Source organism: Bombina bombina, chromosome 6 (genome assembly GCF_027579735.1).
Source record: "Bombina bombina isolate aBomBom1 chromosome 6, aBomBom1.pri, whole genome shotgun sequence".
Taxonomy (NCBI): domain Eukaryota; kingdom Metazoa; phylum Chordata; class Amphibia; order Anura; family Bombinatoridae; genus Bombina; species Bombina bombina.
In genome coordinates, this window is record NC_069504.1 from 72,591,859 (window position 1) to 72,615,903 (window position 24,045).

The window sequence follows — 24,045 nt, forward strand, 5'->3', positions numbered from 1 at the left end:
TGAGCTGTAATCCTTTCGACATAAGCATGATGAATCAAAGACTTCAACCAAGACGCCAAAGAAATGGCAGAGGCCTTCTGACCTTTCCTAGAACCGGAAAGATAACAAATACACTAGAAGTCTTTCGGAAATTTTTAGTAGCTTCAACATAATATTTCAAAGCTCTAACTACATCCAAAGAATGCAACGATCTTTCCTTAGGATTCTTAGGATTAGGACACAATGAAGGAACCACAATTTCTCTACTAATGTTGTTAGAATTCACAACCTTAGGTAAAAATTGAAAAGAAGTTCGCAAAACACCGCCTTATCCTGATGAAAAATCAGAAAAGGAGACTCACAAGAAAGAGCAGATAATTCAGAAATTCTTCTAGCAGAAGAGATGGCCAAAAGAAACAAAACTTTCCAAGAAAGTAATTTAATGTCCAGCGAATGCATAGGTTCAAACGGAGGAGCTTGAAGAGCCCCCAGAACCAAATTCAAACTCCAAGGAGGAGAAATTGACTTAATAACAAGTTTTATACGAACCAAAGCTTGTACAAAACAATGAATAACAGGAAGACTAGTAATCTTTCTGTGAAAAAGAACAGAAAGAGCAGAGATTTGTCCTTCAAGGAACTTGCAGACAAACCTTAATCCAAACCATCCCGAAGAAACTGTAAAATTCTAGGAATTCTAAAAGAATGCCAAGAAAAATGATGAGAAAAACACCAAGAAATGTAAACCTTCCAGACTCGATAATATATCTTCCTAGATACAGATTTACGAGCCTGTAACATAGTATTAATCAGAGAGTCAGAGAAACCTCTATGACTGAGAATCAAGCGTTCAATCTCTATACCTTCAAATTTAAGGATTTGAGATCCTGATGGAAAAAAGGACCTTGTGATAGAAGGTCTGGTCTTAACGGAAGAGTCCACGGTTGGCAAGTGGCCATCCGGACAAGATCCGCATACCAAAACCTGTGAGGCCATGCTGGAGCCACCAGCAGAACAGACGAGCACCCCTTAGAATCTTGGAAATTACTCTTGGAAGAAGAACTAGAGGTGGAAAGATATAGGCAGGATGATACTTCCAAGGAAGTGACAATGCATCCACTGCCTCCGCCTGAGGATCCCTGGATCTGGACAGAAACCTGGGAAGCTTCTTGTTTAGATGAGAAGCCATGAGATCTATTTCTGGAGGTCCCCACATTTGAACAATCTGAAGAAATACCTCTGGGTGAAGAGACCATTCGCCCGGATGTAACGTTTGGTGACTGAGATAATCCGCTTCCCAATTGTCTATACCTGGGATATGAACCGCAGAAATTAGACAGGAGCTGGATTCTGCCCAAACCAGAATTTGAGATACTTCTTTCATAGCCAGAGGACTGTGAGTCCCTCCTTGATGATTGACATATGCCACAGTTGTGACATTGTCCGTCTGAAAACAAATGAACGACTCTCTCTTTAGAAGAGGCCATGACTAAAGAGCTCTGAAAATTGCACAGAGTTCCAAAATATTGATTGGTAATCTCACCTCCTGAGATTCCCAAACCCCTTGTGCTGTCAGACACCCCCAAACAGCTCCCCAACCTGTCAGACTTGCATCTGTTGAAATCTCAGTCCAGGTTGGAAGAACAAAAGAAGCCCCCTGAATTAAACAATGGTGGTCTGTCCACCACGTCAGAAAGTGTCGAACAATCGGTTTTAAAGATATTAATTGAGATATCTTTGTATAATCCCTGCACCACTGGTTCAGCATACAGAGCTGAAGAGGTCGCATGTGAAAACGAGCAAAGGGAACCGCGTCCAATGCAGCAGTCATAAGACCTAGAATTTCCATGCATAAGGCTACCGAAGGGAAAGATTGAGACTGAAGGTTTCGACAAGCTGAAACCAATTTCAGACGTCTCTTGTCCGTCAGAGACAGAGTCAAGGACACTGACTCTATCAGGAAACCTAAAAAGGTTACCCTTGTCTGAGGAATCAACAAACTTTTTGGTAAATTGATCCTCCAACCATATTCTAGAAGAAACAACACTCATAAAAGACTGGAAAGGTTCTTTCTAGTGAAAATGAGCAAAGGGAATTGAATCCAATGCTGTGGCCATAAGACCTAAAACTTCTATGCATATATAGCAACTGAAGGAAATAATAGAGACTAAAGGTACCGACAGACGGAACCCAATAGAATTATCCCTTGTCTGATAGAGACAAAGACAGTGACACAAACTTTCTGGAAACCTAAAAAAGGTGACCCTTGTGTGAGGAATCAAGAGCTTTCGAAAAAAAGATCCTCTAACTATGTCCTGAAGAGCAAGTGAATCATATAAGATTCCGCATCCTCAGAAAATGATCTGAATGAAAACAGAAAAATGAAAATATGCATTTATTGTATAAAATGAAAACAAATAATGCTAACAATGACCATAAAAAGGTAGAATAGTTTGAATAAAACTCCAAACCCGGTTCCTAAAAAAGGAACTGGAAGAAATACCCCAGAAGATTCCAGGTCTGAGCAGTGCTTGAACCCCATGGGTGCCCAGCCATGCTTCAACAGTACCCAAAATATATAGGACAGAAACACACTTAAAGAAAGTGTTAGACTTACTGGAATAAAATCAAAGAAATTTGGACAAAATAGAACCAAATAAATTTCAAGGAAGTCTTAACCTGCCCCTTACCAGCCAAGCTGGAATACGGCACGTACATCGCAATATTAGGGAGCTGATTTCGAACCCCAATTATAAACATGTTACTTGAGAAAGAACTCAGGAATTCGTTCCTTAATAAGAACAACTAAACTAGTATAAGCTTAAAGTTTTAGTCTTAGAACTCAATCTTGAAGCCCAGAGTAACAGTTAAGAATTGAATCCAATTATAAAACAAATAATTGATAATCTTAGAACAAAATTCTTCTAGCTAAAATAGCTAAAGACATAGATTAACCCTCATTTGCGAAAATATTCAATAAAATGAAGACACAAATGAAATTATTAGCATGATAGTGCAGTTTAAAGGACCAGTCAATACAGTGGAACTTGCATAATCAATAAATGCAAAACAACAAGACAAATGCAACAGCACCTAGTCTAGTAAATGTTGTCCCTTAACAATGCTAAAATAAATCATAATCTGATACTTGAAAAAAAAAAATGAAGCAATTGCAATATCCAAATAAATCATAGGACCAAGAAAAGTACCAGAAACTAAATAATTTTCCATAAATAAGATACAACTATCTAAAGGAAAATAAATACTATTTTGCTATAGAAACAATAGCATAATTAGTAGAAGTAGAGATAGCCCCAATAAATTGGAGAACCCTCCAAATTGAATTTAACTGCTGGCAAAGAATATAGTTTAAAACCTTTGAAAAAGGAATAAAAGAAAATTCTCAGCCTATTCCATTCCCTAGAATGGGGAATTGGAAAGAAAACCTCTGAACACAGAATAAATAAATAGGCAGAAATAGTGTCAGCTAGTCTTAAAGAACTAGTTACCTTAATATCCAAAATAATAAACACCTTTTCAACAAAGAACAAATGTACTTTAATAATAAAAAAGTAGATTTGTTAGTGTCAATATCTGATGAAGAAATTTCTGAAAGAGAAAAAACATCATCAGAGAAGGATAAATCAGTATGTTGTTGGTCATTTGAAACTTCAATAATTAAAAAAGAAGTGAAAAAGACCTACAAATTTTATTAGAAGGCACAAAGTCAGACAAAGCCTTTAAAATAGAATCAGAAAATATTTCTTATAAATCTTCTAAATATTTCTTGTACATAAAATGTAAGAATGGAAATATAAAAAGCATAAACAACACTAATGGATTCTGCATGTAAAAGTATATCATAATACCTTATTACAAACCATAGCTAAAGATAAACATTTATAACATTTAAAATAAATGAACTTAGCTTTGGTAGAACTGAAACTCAGTTAAGCGTTTTTCCAGAAGTGGCTTCTGATTCAGGGTCAATCTGAGACATCTTGCAATATGTAATAGAAAAAAACAACATATAAAGCAAAAAAGATCAAATTCCTTAAATGACAGTTTCAGGAATGGGAAAAAAATGACAATGAACAAGCTTCTAGCAACCAGAAGCAATAAATAATGAGACTTAAATATTGTGGAGACAACAATGACGCTCAAATTTTTTAGCGCCAAAAAAGCCGCCCACATTATTTGGTGCCTAAATGCTTTTGGCGCCAAAAATGGCGCCACATCCGGTAACGCCGACATTTTTTGGCGCAAAAACGTCAAAAATATTACGCAACTTCCGGCGACACATATGACGCCGGAAATGACAAAAAAAAAATTTGCGCCAAGAAAGTCCGCGCCAAGAATGACGCAATAAAATGAAGCATTTTTAGCCCCCGCGAGCCTAACAGCCCACAGGAAAAAAGTCAAATTTTAAGGTAAGAAAAAAATGAAAGCCAAACCAGTACTGAAACGAGAATCAGTAGAGGAAATGGTATATATAAGAGTATATCGTCGATCTGAAAAGGGAGGTAAGAGATGAATCTCTACGACCGATAACAGAGAACCTATGAAATAGATCCCGTAGAAGGAGATCATTGAATTCAAATAGGCAATACTCTCTTCACATCCCTCTGACATTCACTGCACGCTGAGAGGAAAACCGGGCTCCAACCTGCTGCGGAGCGCATATCAACGAAGAATCTAGCACAAACTTACTTCACCACCTCCACAGGAGGCAAAGTTTGTAAAACTGATTTGTGGGTGTGGTGAGGGGTGTATTTATAGGCATTTTGATAAATGAACTAACAGATCTTAACAGGGAATAAGCTATAAGTAGTACTGGCTTTTAAAGTGAATGTAATTTTTTATGCTAAAGTGCCTGGTTTTTAAAAATTCGGGGGCACTTTAATTCATCAAAATTTACATTTCACTTGTTGTGAAAAAAAACTTACCTTTTAAACTTGACAGCAGCTCCAGCTTCCTCCGGTCAGAAATGATGGATAGGTCATCCTCCAATCACGGCTTCACCCCGGGGGAATCAGTGTCTGATTCAACGCTGTGATTGGAGAAAGCCGGATTCCTCATTTTAGACCCAGGAAGAGGCTTTGCGACGGGTGGAGGAAGCTGGAGCTGCTGTCAAGATTAAAAGGTAAGTATTTTTTCACAACAGGAGTGAAATGTAAATTTTGATGACTTAAAGTGCCCCTTTAGCATCAAAATTTACATTCACTTTAAATCTAGGATAATAATATTACAACATAGCAGTGCTCATCACTTTATAGACACTCGGGGAAATTAGAAAGCTCACAATGTTTCAATTAAAGGAACACAATTAATAATGTAAACACATAGTAGACATGTGCATTTGGCGGCTTTGTTAGCTGCTGATCGCGGAAGGTGGTGGCTGTTTGCGATCTTTCTGAAGCCGGATTTCTTCTTGTGAAAGTGCAACACACTAAGATCTGTTCAAATGTTATCCATTTGCAAGAACACTAGATGGCAGCACTATTTCCTACCATGTAGTGCTCCAGACACCTACCTAGGTATCTCTTTAACAAAGAATAACATGGGAACAAGGCAAATTTGAGAAGTAAATTGGACTTTTTTTTTTTTTTTAATTGTATGATCAGTCTGATGCCCAAAAGAACATTTAGGGTTTCCTATCCCTTTAAGTGCCACCAATATCCAACTATAATAGAAACTAATATCTTGTTTGCTGTAATTGTTTTTTAACAGCCAAACTACACCCACTTATTTGCCTTATTAGAAGCAACGAATCAGGGCTTAAATCTGCAGACAAAAAGGCTAGCCACAATGATTGTGTCCATATAATGTGCTTAACTGTTAATTAGCTAATTAGGGATAGATCATTTTTAGAGCTAAATTACATGAAAAGGGGCAAAATAAATAAAAAAGTATATTGCAATGTTGTTTTACTACACATAACCAAACATTTTATATTACATTCTCAATGTTTTTACAATCTCTCAAGGATCACAGGATGTTAGACTGTTCACAAACCGTTTCTCCTTACTTGAAAGGATCTCACTATTTACAGGTAGAGACGATGGTGGTACGCAAAATCGTTATATACTGTATGTGTATTTGTCAGTTATCCTGTGTGTACAAAGTAATCGCACATACACTAATATCATGAAACACTGAAAATAAAGCCTGCAGGAAATAACATGCTATAGGATTTTAAAGGGAAATATATGCAGTTAATAAAACCCTTAAAGGAATTTCTTTCATGATTCATGACATTTTATCAACTTTCTAATTTACTCCTATAATCATTTTTTCTTTGTTCACTTGGTGTCTTTATTTGAAAAAGCAGGAAGGAAGACTTTGGTGCCTGCCCATTTTTGGCTCAGCACCCTGGATAGTGCTTGCTGATTGGTGGCTACATTTAGCCATCCAATCAGCAAGCACAACCCAGGTGCTGAACCTAAAGTGGACCGGCTCCTATAGATTTAATTTAGTTTTTTTTTTTTAAAAAAAGATACCAAGTGAACTAAAAAAAAAATGATAATAGGAGTAAATTAGAAAGTTGCTTAAAATTGCATGCTCCAACCGAATCATTAAAGAAAAAACTTGTGTTTAGTATCTCTAACCTGCATAAACATCCAGGGACACAACCTGAGGGTTGTCAAGGATAGGCCCAGCTGAAAGGTGCAGAAGGGCATGGAGCACCAGAAGTTAGTTTGACAAACTGGCATCTGAATGAAGAGACCCTATTGATGTCATACCCACAAATTAAATGTACAATAATAAAAAAAAAGTTTGTCGGGAGCTTGCATATATGTATCCAGTAGGCAACAGGAACCCCTAACAAAGGCCAAGGGCTCGCTAGAAACCTAGAGCAGTAACCAGCAGTGGTGATAGAAGTGTCTGTTTTCTTTAAAAAAAATCCTGCTAAAGTACTCAGTAAAAAGTAAACTTCAAAAAATAAACCATACAAATTAACAGAATTTTATAGCAGTAAACTGAACTAGTCATGGATACACTATTGTGACGCAAGACTGAGCATGTGTACATGAGTGGAGGAGAGGTTACAACTGAGTGTAATGTTTATGTTACCATTAGTCATAGAGGACATAGAGGGCACATATGAGCAAACAAGGCTAGGAGACTTTGAGAGAGAAGATATAACAACATATATCACATACTAGGCCTATGGTGATCCAGACTCTTAATGTCACCTTTACTAGTAGAGGATAAAAACATTTGCACTGTTCTTACCTGGAGGAGGAAGGTCAAGTTTTGCCCGTCTCAGTTCAGACATTGAGACCTGAAGTTGATCGACTACAAAATCATCTTCAAGATAGAAGTCCTTGGCCAGTTCCTCCTGAAGGAATTTTATGAGGTCTTCCATTGATAGCTTCATTAGGTATTCTACACAAAAACACAGCAAGGTTACACATGCATATGTTTTGTATTAAGATTGGGAAGATAAATATCACTTTAAAGGCACTCTCTAAAGCATGACAATTTTTCAATATTGACCCTAGTTATTTGTTTAACCCCATAAAGAATTTTAACATGTAAGTAAAACCCTCATGAGAGCCACACACACTGCAACTCTTAAAGGGACAGTCAAGTCCAAAAAAAACTTATGATTAGAATAGGGCATGCAATTTTAAACAACTTCCCAATTTACTTTTATCACCAATTTTGCTTTGTTCTCTTGGTATTCTTAGTTGAAAGCTAAACCTAGGAGGTTCATATGCTAATTTCTTAGACCTTGAAGACTGCCTCTAATCTGAATACATTTTGACCACTAGAGGGCATTAGGTCACATGTTTCATATAGATAACATTGAGCTCATGCACGTAAAGTGACCTAGGAGTGAGCACTGATTGGCTAAACTACATGTCTGTCAAAAGAACTGAAATAAGGGGGCAGTCAGCAGAGGCTTAGATACAAGATAATTACAGAGGTAAAACGTGTATTATAACTGTGTTGGATATGCAAAACTGGGGAATGGGTAATAAAGGGATTATCTTTCTTTTTAAACAACAAAAATTCTGGTGTTGACTGTCCCTTTAAGCAGGACATGGATGGTCAGCTAATCAGTAGAGGCAGTCGCACAAACCCATCAACCATCAACTGTTTCCTACTTGGGAGCCACAATGCACGTGGTGCTTAAGTGGGACTATACCTATGCGTTTCATCCCTTTGTGAGCGTTAAATACATAGCTGGGGGTAAGTAATGCAAAAAATATACTATAAAAAGGTCAAAAGTATGTGGGCACCCCTACTTATTATTGAATTCAGGTGTTTCAGCCAAACCAACGATAAACAGGTGCACAGAATCAGGCACTGGTTGGAGAATGAGTCACACTAGAGAGCTCAGTGACTCAGTAACTGTGGCACTATCAGTAGTGAAATCTCTGCCCTACTAAATCTGCCCCGGTCAACTGTAAATGCCAAACTGCCTCTGGAAGGAACATCAGCACAAGAACTGTGCATCAGGGGCTTCATGAAATGGTTTTCAATGGGCAAGCAGTACACAAGCCTCACATCAACATGTGCAAGTGTTGGCTGCGGTGGAGTGAAGCGTAACTCTGCTAGACTCTGGAGCAGTGGAAATATGTTCTCTGTCACACTGTTGAAAGAATTTGTGACATATGCTGGGAGAACACTAACTACCCGAATGCATAGTGTCTCCTGTAAAGTTTGTGGTTGTTTTGCAGGGTTTGAGCTAAGCCCGTTAATTCCAGTGAAGGGTTATTTTAAAGGGATAGAAAGGTAAAATAAAAATGTGCATTTCAATTTGAAATAACATAATTTATGTAAGAATTTACCTGATAAATTAATTTCTTTCATATTGGTAAGAGTCCATGAGCTAGTGACGTATGGGATATACAAGTTTCCCAAACCTCAAAATGCCTATAAATACACCCCTCACCACACCCACAATTCAGTTTAACGAATAGCCAAGTAGTGGGGTGATAAATAAAGGAGTAAAAAGCATAAACAAAGGAATTTGGAAATAATTGTGATTTATACAAAAAATCATAACCACCATAAAAAAGGGTGGGCCTCATGGACTCTTGCCAATATGAAAGATATGAATTTATCAGGTAAATTCTTAAATAAATTATGTTTTCTTTCATGTAATTGGCAAGAGTCCATGAGCTAGTGACGTATGGGATATCATTACCCAAGATGTGGAACTCCACGCAAGAGTCACTAGAGAGGGAGGGATACAAATAAAGAACAGCCATTATTCGCTGAAAAAATAATCCACAACCCAAATTATAAATTTATTCTTTAATGACAAGAAAAACTTAAAACATCAGCAGAAGAATCAAACTGAAACAGCTGCCTGAAGAACTTTTCTACCAAAAACTGCTTCTGAAGAAGCAAATACATAAAAACGGTAGAATTTAGAAAATGTATGCAAAGAGGACCAAGTTGCCGCTTTGCAAATCTGATCAACTGAAGCTTCATTCTTAAAAGCCCACGAAGTGGAGACTGATCTAGTAGAATGAGCTGTAATTCTCTGGGCGGGGTCTGACCCGACTCCAAATAAGCTTGATGAATCAAAAGCTTTAACCAAGAAGCCTTCTGACCTTTCCTAGGACCAGAAAATATAACAAATAGACTAGAAGTCTTCCTGAAATCTTTAGTAGCTTCAACATAATATTTCAAAGCTCTCACTACATCCAAAGAATGTAAGGATCTTTCCAAAGAATTCTTAGGATTAGGACACAAGGGACAACAATTTCTCTACTAATGTTGTTAGAATTCACAACCTTAGGAAAAAAAATGTAAATGAAGTCCGCTAAACCGCCTTATCCTGATGAAAAATCAGAAAAGGAGATTCACAAGAAAGAGCAGATAGCTCAGAAACTCTTCTAGCAGAAGAGATAGCCAAAAGGAACAACACTTTCCAAGAAAGAAGTTTAATGTCCAAAGAATGCATAGGCTCAAATGGAGGAGCCTGTAACGCTTTCAAAACCAAATTAAGACTCCAAGGAGGAGAAATTGATTTAATGACGGGCTTAATACGAACTAAAGCCTGTACAAAACAGTGAATATCAGGAATCTTAGCAATCTTTCTGTGAAATAAAACAAAAAGAGCAGAGATTTGTCCCTTCAAGGAACTTGCAGACAAACCCTTATCCAAACCATCCTGAAGAAACTGTAAAATTCTAGGGATTCTAAAAGAATGCCAAGAGAATTTATGAGAAGAACACCATGAAATGTAGGTCTTCCAAATTCGATAATAAATCTTTCTAGAGACAGATTTACGAGCTTGTAACATAGTATTAATCACTGAGTCAGAGAAACCTCTATGACTTAGCACTATGCGTTCAATTTCCATACCTTCAAATTTAATGATTTGAGATCCTGATGGAAAAACGGACCTTGAGACAGTAGGTCCGGCCTTAACGGAAGTGGCCAAGGTTGGCAACTGGACATCCGAACAAGATCCGCATAGCAAAACCTGTGTGGCCATGCTGGAGCCACCAGCAACACAAACGATTGTTCCATAATGATTTTGGAGATCACTCTTGGAAGAAGAACTAGAGGCGGGAAAATGTAAGCAGGATGATAACACCAAGGAAGTGTCAGCACATCCACTGCTTCTGCCTGAACATCCCTGGACCTGGACAGGTATCTGGGAAGTTTCTTGTTTAGATGAGAGGCCATCAGATCTATCTCTGGAAGACCCCACATCTGAACAATCTGAGAAAACACATCTGGATGAAGGGACCACTCCCCTGGATGTAAAGTCTGACAGCTGAGATAATCCGCCTCCCAATTGTCTACACCTGGGATATGCACCGCAGAGATTAGACAGGAGCTGGATTTCGCCCAAGCAAGTATCCGAGATACTTCTTTCATAGCTTGGGGAATGTGAGTCCCACCCTGATGATTGACATATGCCACAGTTGTGATATTGTCTGTCTGAAAGCAAATGAACGGTTCTCTCTTCAACAGAAGCCAAAACTGAAGAGCTCTGAGAATTGCACGTAGTTCTAAAATATTGATTGGTAATCTCGCCTCTTGAGATTTCAAAACCCCTTGCGCTGTCAGAGATCCCCAAACAGCTCCCCAACCTGAAAGACTTGCATCTGTAGTGATCACAGTCCAGGTTGGCCGAACAAAGGAAGCCCCTTGAACTAAACGCTGGTGATTTAACCACCACGTCAGAGAGTATAGAGAGCATAGAACATTGGGATTTAAGGATATTAATTGTGATATCTTTGTATAATCCCTGCACCATTGATTCAGCATACAAAGCTGGAAAGGTCGCATGTGAAAACGAGCAAAAGGAATTGTGTCCGATGCTGCAGTCATGAGGCCTAAAACTTCCATACACATAGCCACTGAAGGGATTGACTGAGACTGAAGGCGCCGACAGGCTGCAACCAATTTCAAACGTCTATTGTCTGTTAGAGACATGGACACTGAATCTATCTGGAAGCCTAAAAAGGTAACCCTTGTCTGAGGAATCAAGAAACTTTTTGGTAAATTGATCCTCCAACCGTGTCTTTGAAGAAACAACACTAGTTGATTCGTGTGAGATTCTGCAGAACGTAAAGACTGAGCTAGTATCAAGATATCGTCCAAATAAGGAAACGCTGCAATACCCTGCTCTCCGATTACAGAGAGTAGGGCACCTAGAACCTTTGAAAAGATTATTGGAGTTGTTGCTAGGCCAAATGGAACAGCAACAAATTGGTAATGCTTGTCTAGAAAAACATAATTTATGTAAGAACTTACCTGATAAATTCATTTCTTTCATATTAACAAGAGTCCATGAGCTAGTGACGTATGGGATATACATTCCTACCAGGAGGGGCAAAGTTTCCCAAACCTTAAAATGCCTATAAATACACCCCTCACCACACCCACAAATCAGTTTAACGAATAGCCAAGAAGTGGGGTGATAAGAAAAAAAGTGCGAAGCATATAAAATAAGGAATTGGAATAATTGTGCTTTATACAAAAAAATCATAACCACCACAAAAAAGGGTGGGCCTCATGGACTCTTGTTAATATGAAAGAAATGAATTTATCAGGTAAGTTCTTACATAAATTATGTTTTCTTTCATGTAATTAACAAGAGTCCATGAGCTAGTGACGTATGGGATAATGACTACCCAAGATGTGGATCTTTCCACACAAGAGTCACTAGAGAGGGAGGGATAAAATAAAGACAGCCAATTCCTGCTGAAAATAATCCACACCCAAAATAAAGTTTAATAAAAAACATAAGCAGAAGATTCAAACTGAAACCACTGCCTGAAGAACTTTTCTACCAAAAACTGCTTCAGAAGAAGAAAATACATCAAAATGGTAGAATTTAGTAAAAGTATGCAAAGAGGACCAAGTTGCTGCTTTGCAGATCTGGTCAACTGAAGCTTCATTCCTAAACGCCCAGGAAGTAGAAACTGACCTAGTAGAATGAGCTGTAATTCTTTGAGGCGGAATTTTACCCGACTCAACATAGGCAAGATGAATTAAAGATTTCAACCAAGATGCCAAAGAAATGGCAGAAGCTTTCTGGCCTTTCCTAGAACCGGAAAAGATAACAAATAGACTAGAAGTCTTACGAAAAGATTTCGTAGCTTCAACATAATATTTCAAAGCTCTAACAACATCCAAAGAATGCAATGATTTCTCCTTAGAATTCTTAGGATTAGGACATAATGAAGGAACCACAATTTCTCTACTAATGTTGTTGGAATTCACAACTTTAGGTAAAAATTCAAAAGAAGTTCGCAACACCGCCTTATCCTGATGAAAAATCAGAAAAGGAGACTCACACGAAAGAGCAGATAATTCAGAAACTCTTCTAGCAGAAGAGATGGCCAAAAGGAACAAAACTTTCCAAGAAAGAAATTTAATGTCCAATGAATGCATAGGTTCAAACGGAGGAGCTTGAAGAGCTCCCAAAACCAAATTCAAACTCCATGGAGGAGAAATTGACTTAATGACAGGTTTTATACGAACCAAAGCTTGTACAAAACAATGAATATCAGGAAGAATAGCAATCTTTCTGTGAAAAAGAACAGAAAGAGCGGAGATTTGTCCTTTCAAAGAACTCGCGGACAAACCCTTATCTAAACCATCCTGAAGAAACTGTAAAATTCTCGGTATTCTAAAAGAATGCCAAGAAAAATGATGAGAAAGACACCAAGAAATATAAGTCTTCCAGACTCTATAATATATCTCTCGAGATACAGATTTACGAGCCTGTAACATAGTATTAATCACGGAGTCAGAGAAACCTCTATGACCAAGAATCAAGCGTTCAATCTCCATACCTTTAAATTTAAGGATTTCAGATCCGGATGGAAAAAAGGACCTTGAGACAGAAGGTCTGGTCTTAACGGAAGAGTCCATGGTTGGCAAGATGCCATCCGGACAAGATCCGCATACCAAAACCTGTGAGGCCATGCCGGAGCTATTAGCAGAACAAACGAGCATTCCCTCAGAATCTTGGAGATTACTCTTGGAAGAAGAACTAGAGGCGGAAAGATATAGGCAGGATGATACTTCCAAGGAAGTGATAATGCATCCACTGCCTCCGCCTGAGGATCCCGGGATCTGGACAGATACCTGGGAAGTTTCTTGTTTAGATGAGAGGCCATCAGATCTATCTCTGGGAGCCCCCACATTTGAACAATCTGAAGAAATACCTCTGGGTGAAGACACCATTCGCCCGGATGCAACGTTTGGCGACTGAGATAATCCGCTTCCCAATTGTCTACACCTGGGATATGAACCGCAGAGATTAGACAGGAGCTGGATTCCGCCCAAACCAAAATTCGAGATACTTCTTTCATAGCCAGAGGACTGTGAGTCCCTCCTTGATGATTGATGTATGCCACAGTTGTGACATTGTCTGTCTGAAAACAAATGAACGATTCTCTCTTCAGAAGAGGCCAAAACTGAAGAGCTCTGAAAACTGCACGGAGTTCCAAGATATTGATCGGTAATCTCACCTCCTGAGATTCCCAAACTCCTTGTGCCGTCAGAGATCCCCACACAGCTCCCCAACCTGTGAGACTTGCATCTGTTGAAATTACAGTCCAGGTCGGAAGAACAAAAGAAGCCCCCTGAATTAAACGATGGTGATCTGTCCACCACGTTAGAGAGTGCCGAACAATCGGTTTTAAAGATATTAATTGATATATCTTCGTGTAATCCCTGCACCATTGGTTCAGCATACAGAGCTGAAGAGGTCGCATGTGAAAACGAGCAAAGGGGATCGCGTCCGATGCAGCAGTCATAAGACCTAGAATTTCCATGCATAAGGCTACCGAAGGGAATGATTGAGACTGAAGGTTTCGACAGGCTGTAATCAATTTTAGACGTCTCTTGTCTGTTAAAGACAAAGTCATGGACACTGAATCTATCTGGAAACCCAGAAAGGTTACCCTTGTTTGAGGAATCAAAGAACTCTTTGGTAAATTGATCCTCCAACCATGATCTTGAAGAAACAACACAAGTCGATTCGTATGAGACTCTGCTAAATGTAAAGACGGAGCAAGTACCAAGATATCGTCCAAATAAGGAAATACCACAATACCCTGTTCTCTGATTACAGACAGAAGGGCACCGAGAATCTTTGTGAAAATTCTTGGAGCTGTAGCAAGGCCAAACGGTAGAGCCACAAATTGGTAATGCTTGTCTAGAAAAGAGAATCTCAGGAACTGATAATGATCTGGATGAATCGGAATATGCAGATATGCATCCTGTAAATCTATTGTGGACATATAATTCCCTTGCTGAACAAAAGGCAATATAGTCCTTACAGTTACCATCTTGAACGTTGGTATCCTTACATAACGATTCAATAATTTTAGATCCAGAACTGGTCTGAAGGAATTCTCCTTCTTTGGTACAATGAAGAGATTTGAATAAAACCCCATCCCCTGTTCCGGAACTGGAACTGGCATAATTACTCCAGCCAACTCTAGATCTGAAACACAATTCAGAAATGCTTGAGCTTTCACTGGATTTACTGGGACATGGGAAAGAAAAAATCTCTTTGCAGGAGGTCTCATCTTGAAACCAATTCTGTACCCTTCTGAAACAATGTTCTGAATCCAAAGATTGTGAACAGAATTGATCCAAATTTCTTTGAAAAAACGTAACCTGCCCCCTACCAGCTGAACTGGAATGAGGGCCGTACCTTCATGTGAACTTAGAAGCAGGCTTTGCCTTTCTAGCAGGCTTGGATTTATTCCAGACTGGAGATGGTTTCCAAACTGAAACTGCTCCTGAGGACGAAGGATCAGGCTTTTGTTCTTTGTTGAAACGAAAGGAACGAAAACGATTATTAGCCCTGTTTTTACCTTTAGACTTTTTATCCTGTGGTAAAAAAGTTCCTTTCCCACCAGTAACAGTTGAAATAATAGAATCCAACTGAGAACCAAATAATTTGTTTCCCTGGAAAGAAATGGAAAGTAGAGTTGATTTAGAAGCCATATCAGCATTCCAAGTCTTAAGCCATAAAGCTCTTCTGGCTAAGATAGCCAGAGACATAAATCTAACATCAACTCTAATAATATCAAAAATGGCATCACAGATGAAATTATTAGCATGCTGGAGAAGAATAATAATATCATGAGAATCACGATTTGATACTTGTTGCGCTAGAGTTTCCAACCAAAAAGTTGAAGCTGCAGCAACATCAGCCAATGATATAGCAGGTCTAAGAAGATTACCTGAACATAGATAAGCTTTTCTTAGAAAAGATTCAATTTTTCTATCTAAAGGGTCCTTAAACGAGGTACCATCTGATGTAGGAATGGTAGTACGTTTAGCAAGGGTAGAAATAGCCCCATCAACTTTAGGGATTTTGTCCCAAAATTCTAACCTGTCAGGCGGAACAGGATATAATTGCTTAAAACGTTTAGAAGGAGTAAATGAATTACCCAATCTATCCCATTCCTTAGCAATTACTGCAGAAATAGCATTAGGAACAGGAAAGACTTCTGGAATAACCGCAGGAGCTTTAAAAACCTTATCCAAACGTATAGAATTAGTATCAAGAGGACTAGAATCCTCTATTTCTAAAGCAATTAGTACTTCTTTAAGCAAAGAGCGAATAAATTCCATCTTAAATAAATATGAAGATTTATCAGCATCAATCTCTGAGACAGAATCCTCTGAACCAGAAGAGTCCAAAGAATCAGAATGATGGTGTACATTTAAAAATTCATCTGTAGAGAGAGAAGATTTAAAAGATTTTTTACGTTTACTAGAAGGAGAAATAACAGACAAAGCCTTCTTTATGGATTCAGAAACAAAATCTCTTATGTTATCAGGAACATTCTGCACCTTAGATGTTGAGGGAACTGCAACAGGCAATGGTACATCACTAAAGGAAATATTATCTGCATTAACAAGTTTGTCATGACATTTAATACAAACAACAGCTGGAGGAATAGCTACCAAAAGTTTACAGCAGATACACTTAGCTTTGGTAGATCCAGCAGGCAGAGGTTTTCCTGTAGTATCTTCTGGCTCAGATGCAACGTGAGACATCTTGCAATATGTAAGAGAAAAAACAACATATAAAGCAAAATAGATCAAATTCCTTATAAGACAGTTTCAGGAATGGGAAAAAAATGCCAAACATCAAGCTTCTAGCAACCAGAAGCAAATGAAAAATGAGACTGAAATAATGTGGAGACAAAAGCGACGCCCATATTTTTTGGCGCCAAATAAGACGCCCACATTATTTGGCGCCTAAATGCTTTCGGCGCCAAAAATGACGCCACATCCGGAACGCCGACATTTTTGGCGCAAAATAACGTCAAAAAATGACGCAACTTCCGGCGACACGTATGACGCCGGAAACGGAAAAGAATTTTTGCGCCAAAAAAGTCCGCGCCAAGAATGACGCAATAAAATGAAGCATTTTCAGCCCCCGCGAGCCTAACAGCCCACAGGGAAAAAAGTCAAATTTTTGAGGTAAGCAAAAAATATGATAATTAAAGCATAATCCCAAATATGAAACTGACTGTCTGGAAATAAGGAAAGTTGAACATTCTGAGTCAAGGCAAATAAATGTTTGAATACATATATTTAGAACTTTATAAATAAAGTGCCCAACCATAGCTTAGAGTGTCACAGAAAATAAGACTTACTTACCCCAGGACACTCATCTACATGTTTGTAGAAAGCCAAACCAGTACTGAAACGAGAATCAGTAGAGGAAATGGTAAATATAAGAGTATATCGTCGATCTGAAAAGGGAGGTAAGAGATGAATCTCTACGACCGATAACAGAGAACCTTATGAAATAGACCCCGTAGAAGGAGATCACTGCATTCAATAGGCAATACTCTCCTCACATCCCTCTGACATTCACTGCACGCTGAGAGGAAAACCGGGCTCCAACTTGCTGCGGAGCGCATATCAACGTAGAATCTAGCACAAACTTACTTCACCACCTCCCTTGGAGGCAAAGTTTGTAAAACTGATTTGTGGGTGTGGTGAGGGGTGTATTTATAGGCATTTTAAGGTTTGGGAAACTTTGCCCCTCCTGGTAGGAATGTATATCCCATACGTCACTAGCTCATGGACTCTTGTTAATTACATGAAAGAAAGAGAATCTCAGGAACTGATAATGTTCTGGATTAATCGGAATATGAAGGTATGCATCCTGCAAGTCTATTGTGGACATTTAATGTCCTTGCTGAACAAAAGGCAGAATAGTCCTAAAAGTCACCATCTTGAAAGTTGGTACTCTTGCATAACGATTCAAAATTTTTAGATCCAGAACTGGTCTGAATGAATTTTCTTTCTTTGGGACAATGAATAGATTTGAATAAAACCCCAGAACTTGTTCCTGAGAAAGAACTGGCATGATTACCCCTGAAACTTCCAGGTCTGAAACACACTTCAGGAAAGCCTGAGCTTTTACTGGATTTACTGGGATGCGTGAGAGAAAAAAATCTTCTCACGGGAGGTCTTACTCTGAATCCTATTCAGTACCCCTGAGAGACAATGCTCTGAATCCATTGATTTTGGACAGAATTTATCCAAACATCCTTGAAAAACCTTAATCTGCCCCCTACCAGCTGTGCTGGAATGAGGGCCGCACCTTCATGCGGACTTAGGGGCTGATTTTGGTTTCTTAAAAGGCTTGGATTTATTCCAATTTGAGGAAGGCTTCAAATTAGAAACAGATTCCTTGGGGGAAGGATTAGGTTTTTGATCCTTATTTTGACGAAAGGAATGAAAACTATTAGAAGCCCTAGATTTACCCTTAGGTTTTTTTTATCCCTTTCCCCCAATAACAGTTGAAATAATAGAATCAAACTGAGAAACAAATAAATTATTACCTTGGAAAGAAAGAGATAGTAATCTAGATTTAGATGTCATATCAGCATTCCAAGATTTAAGCCACAAAGCTCTTCTAGCTAAAATAGCTAAAGACATGGATCAATTTTGATAATATTAAAAATAGCATCACAAATAAAATGATTAGCATGTTGCAGTAAGCGAACAATGCTAGATAAGTCAGAATCCAATTCTTGTTGCGTTAAATTCTCCAACCAAAAAGTTGATGCAGCTGCAACATCAGCCAAAGAAATTGCAGGCCTAAGAAGATTACCTGAATATAAATAGGCTTTCCTTAGATAAGATTCAAGTTTCCTATCTAAAGGATCCTTAAAAGAAGTACTATCTTCCATAGGAATAGTTGTACGTTTAGCAAGAGTAGAAATAGCCCCATCAACTTTGGGGATCTTTTCCCAAAACTCTATTGAAATAGCTGGTAAAGGATACAATTTTTTAAACCTTGAAGAAGGATTAAAAGGAGTACCAGGCTTATTCCATTCCTTAGAAATCATATCAGAAATAGCATCAGGAATAGGGAAAACCTCTGGAGTAACCATAGGAGGTTTAAAAACAGAATTTAAACGTTTACTAGTTTTAATATTGAGAGGACTAACTTCCTCAATATCCAAAGTAATTAACACTTTTTTTTAACAAAGAACGAATATACTCTATTTTAAATAAATAAGTAGATTTGTCAGTGTCAATATCTGAGGAAGGATCTTCTGAATCAGATAGATCCTCATCAGAGGAGGATAAGTCATTATGTTGTCGGTCATTTGAAATTTAATCAACTTTATGAGAAGTTTTAAAAGACCTTTTACGTTTATTAGAAGGCGGAAATGCAGACAAAGCCTTCTGAATAGAATCAGTAACAAATTCTTTAAAATTCATAGGTATATCATGTACGTTAGAAGTTGAAGGAACTGCAACTGGCAATGTACTATTACTGATGGACAGATTGTCTGCATGTAAAAGTTCATCATGACAACTAATACAAATGACATTTGGAGATGTAATCTCCACAATTTTACAACAAATGCACATAGCTTTGGTAGAACCGATGTCAGGCAGCAAAGTTCCAACAGATACTTCTGAGAAAGGATCAGATTGAGACATCTTGCAAAATGTAAAAGAAAAAACAACATATAAAGCAAAATTATCAATTTCCTTATATGGGAAAAAATGCAAATAAAATAGCCCTCTGACAAAGAAAAAGGCAAGAGGCAAATAGCAATGGGGTAATAAATAATGGAAAAAATTTGGCGCCAAGTATGACGCACAACGTAACTGAAAATGTTTTGGCGCCAACCATGTCCGGAAATGACACATTCGCGTCACTAATGACGCACCTTGTGTGAGGAACTCGGCGTCAACTATGACGCCGGAAATGACAAACTTGTGTCAACGGATGTGCCTTTCGCGCCAAAAAATTTGCGCGCCAAGAATAACGCAATAAAGTGTAGCATTTGGCGCACCCGCGAGCCTAATCCCGCAATTTGAAAATGTAGTCAATTGAAAAAAAGACTAAACCCCAGGTAAGAAAAAATTTTCTTAAAATTTACTTCCCCAAATATGAAACTGACAATCTGCAAAAGGAAATGCATGAACCTGACTCATGGCAAATATAAGTACAATACATATATTTAGAACTTTATATTAATGCATAAAGTGCCAAACCATAGCTGAGGTGTCTTAAGTAATAAAAACATACTTACCGAAAGACACCCATATACATATAGAAGATAGCCAAACCAGTACTGAAACAGTTATTAGTAGAGGTAATGGTACATGAGAGTATATTGTCAATCTGAAAAGGGAGGTATGAGATGAATCTCTACGACCGATAACAGAGAACCTATGAAATAGATCTCCCGTGAGGAAAACCATTGCATTCAATAGGTGATACTCCCTTCACATACCTCTGACATTCGCTGTACTCTGAGAGGAATCAGGCTTCAAAATGCTGAGAAGCGCATGTCAACGTAGAAATCTTAGCACAAACTTACTTCACCACCTCCATAGGAGGCAAAGTTTGTAAAACTGAATTGTGGGTGTGGTGAGGGGTGAATTTATAGGCATTTGAGGTTTGGGAAACTTTGCCCCTCCTGATAGGATTGTATATCCCATACGTCACTAGCTCATGGACTCTTGCCAATTATATGAAAGAAATAAGCATTTTTGCAATATGCTTCGATTAGAAAGAATTCTTCTAGTACAAGCTATTACTGTTTATCTGCAGCATACGCACATATCCTGTGAGGGCATAGTGCATCAGTACTCAAACACCTCACTTTCTCAGAGAGTCAGCAGTGGCTTGTATGACACAAATTATAGAAGCAATACACCCCACTGTCAGCTCTCTGAGGTGTGTTTTTTAATACTAGTACACAAGCACTCACAGGATATGTGCATATGCTGCAGAAAAAACAGCAATAACTTTTACTAGAAGGATTTTTGCCAATTGAAGTATATTGTAAAAATGCTTATATTTTACATTGAAATGCATTCATGCACATCTCAATTTTGACCTTTCAATCCCTTTAATCCTAAAGGAGTCAAATACATTTTAGACAACTGTGTACATCCAACTTCATGGCAACTGTTTGGGGATGGCCCTTTCCTGTCCCAGCATGACTAAGACATGGTTTTGACAATTATGTTGTGGAGGAACTCGAAAGGCCTGCACAGAGCGCTGACCTCAACCCCATTACACACCTTTGGGACGAATTGGAACTCCAATTGCAAGCCAGACCTTGTCATACAAAATCAGTGCCTACCCTTACAAATGCTCTTTTTGCTAAATGGGCACAAATTCCCGTAGACACACACAAACTTCTTGTGGAAAACCTTCCGAGGAGAGTTGCAGCTTATTATAGCCGCAAAGGGGATTTGGGGGGCAACTCCATATTAATGCCATGGTTTTGGATTGGGATGTTCAACAAGCTTATATAGGTGTGATGGTCAGGTGTCCACAAACTTTTGGCCATATAGCGTATATGCCCTACAACAAGTAATTTAAAAAGCATCATTAACATATTTAGTTTTTAATTATGTATTAGAAATTAAAATTGGAGAGCACCACCATAAAAACACATTAAACAGTACATGGATTTAATATAAATGAAATTAAAATCTCTAGTACATTTATTACGGACATTTGGAATAAATCCAAAAGAGCAACAATTTTATGCCCAAGCTCGAGTTGGATTTAAATGGAAACCATAATACTCACATGGCGTCAGAGTGATTAAAGAAACACAAAATTAGCACTAAGTCCTGCTTGCCAATATGTGATTGTAAATAAATGGACCGTAACTTAATTTAAAAAACACTAAGGGCTAACTCTACTGGAAACATAAAACTGCTTGTTAAAGGGATATAAAATAATATTCAAATAGGTGTCTTCGTCAAAGCAACGAATCAACAAAGCTTACTAAAATGTTATCCCTCTAAAGTAGGGTGACCAGATGTCCCCGATTTTAGGGGACAGTCCCCGGATTGAGGAGACTGTCCCCGGAAAAATTATGTCCCCAGCTCCTGTTGAACTGTCCCCAGCTCCTGTTGTACTGCAGCCAAGCGCTGGGTGGAAGTGATCGTCCTGATAAGTTCACTTCGTCCCAGCGTATGGCAGGCAGAGCGCAGGTCAGGAGGGAAGAGCTTGTGTATATGTATGCCTGTGTGTGTCTATGTATGCTTGTGTGTGTATGTGCGTATGTGTATAAGTATGTTTGTGTATGTGTGTACGTGCATGTGTCTATATATGTATGCGTGTGTATATATGTGCATGTGTGTATATATATGCTTGTGTGTATTTATATATATACTATGTATGTATGTGTGTGCGTATGTATGCTTGTGTGTGTGTATGTGTGCATATGTATGCTTGTGTGTGTGTATGTGTGCATATGTATGCTTGTGTGTGTGTATGTGTGCATATGTATGCTTGTGTGTGTGTATGTGTGCATATGTATGCTTGTGTGTGTGTATGTGTGCATATGTATGCTTGTGTGTGTGTATGTGTGCATATGTATGCTTGTGTATCTGTGTATGTGCATGTGTGTATATGTATACTTGTGTGTGTATATGTATGCTTGTATGTGTGTATACGTTTGCTTGCGTGTTTCTGTATGTGTATATATGTATGCATGTATGTGTGTATGTGCATGTGTGCATATGTATGCTTGTGTGGGTGCATGTGTATGCTTGTGTGTGCATGTGTGCATATGTATGCTTGTGTGTGCATGTGTGCATATGTATGCTTGTGTGTGCATGTGTGCATATGTATGCTTGTGTGTGCATGTGTGCATATGTATGCTTGTGTGTGCATGTGTGCATATGTATGCTTGTGTGTGCATGTGTGCATATGTATGCTTGTGTGTGCATGTGTGCATATGTATGCTTGTGTGTGCATGTGTGCATATGTATGCTTGTGTGTGCATGTGTGCATATGTATGCTTGTGTGTGCATATGTATGCTTGTGTGTGCATGTGTGCATATGTGCATGCTTGTGTGTGCATGTGTATGTGCATGCATATGTATGCTTGTGTGTGCATGAGTGTATATGTATGCTTGTGTGTGCATGCATATATATGTATGCTTGTGTGTGCATGCATATATATGTATGCTTGTGTGTGCATGCATATGTATATATGTATGCTTGTGTGTATGTGCATGCGTGTATATGTATACTTGTGTGTGCATGCGTGTATATGTATGCTTGTGTGTGCATGCATGTATATGTATGCTTGTGTATGTGTATATATGTATGCTTGTGTGTATGTGCATGTGTGTAAATGTATGCGTGTGTGTGTGTGTGTGTGTGTGTGTGTGTGTGTATGTATGCTTAAGTGTGTGTGTGTGTATGTATGCTTGAGTGTGTGTGTATGTGCATGTGTGTAATTGTATGCATGTGTGTGTGTGTGTGAGAGAAAATGTGAGAAATAACACTGCATATATAATTTGAGGAAAAACTAAATTTATGCTTACCTGATAAATTGGTTTCTTCTATGGTAAGACGAGTCCACGGATTCATCCTTTACTTGTGGGATATTATCCTCCTGCTAACAGGAAGTGGCAAAGAGCACCACAGCTGAGCTGTCTATATAGCTCCTCCCTTAGCTCCACCCCCCAGTCATTCGACCGAAGGTACAGGAAGAAAAAGGAGAAACTACAAGGTGCAGAGGTGACTGAAGTTTAAATCAAAAAAATAAAATCTGTCTTAAAATGACAGGGGCGGGCCGTGGACTCGTCTTACCATAGAAAAAACTAATTTATCAGGTAAGCATAAATTTAGTTTTCTTCTATAAAGGTAAGAGGAGTCCACGGATTCATCCTTTACTTGTGGGATACAATACCAAAGCTACAGGACACGGATGAACGGGAGGGACAAGACAGATGGTTAAACAGAAGGCACCACTGCTTGAAGAACTTTTCTCCCAAAAATAGCCTCCCAAGAAGCAAAGGTATCAAATTTTTAAAATTTGGAAAAGGTATGAAGCGAAGACCAAGTCGCAGCCTTACAAATCTGTTCAACAGAAGCATCATTTTTAAAAGCCCATGTGAAAGCCACCGCTCTAGTAGAGTGAGCTGTAATTCTTTCAGGAGGCTGCTGTCCAGCAGTCTCGTATGCCAAACAGATGATGCTTTTCAGCCAAAAGGCAAGAGAGGTAGCCGTAGCTTTTTGACCTCTACGTTTTCCAGAATAGACAACAAACAAAGAAGATGTTTGACGGAAATCTTTGGTAGCTTGCAA

At 38.5% G+C, this 24,045-nt stretch overlaps 1 protein-coding gene across 1 annotated transcript in view; it reads right to left on the bottom strand.

Annotated features, from left to right (window-relative positions):
• USP6NL (USP6 N-terminal like) overlaps window positions 1-24,045 on the bottom strand; it is a 739,612-nt gene that overhangs the window by 66,098 nt on the left and 649,469 nt on the right. Inside the window, exon 13 of the mRNA XM_053716462.1 lies at window positions 7,215-7,367. Coding sequence (XP_053572437.1) covers window positions 7,215-7,367 — 153 coding nt within the window. The remainder of the gene's footprint in view (window positions 1-7,214; window positions 7,368-24,045) is intronic.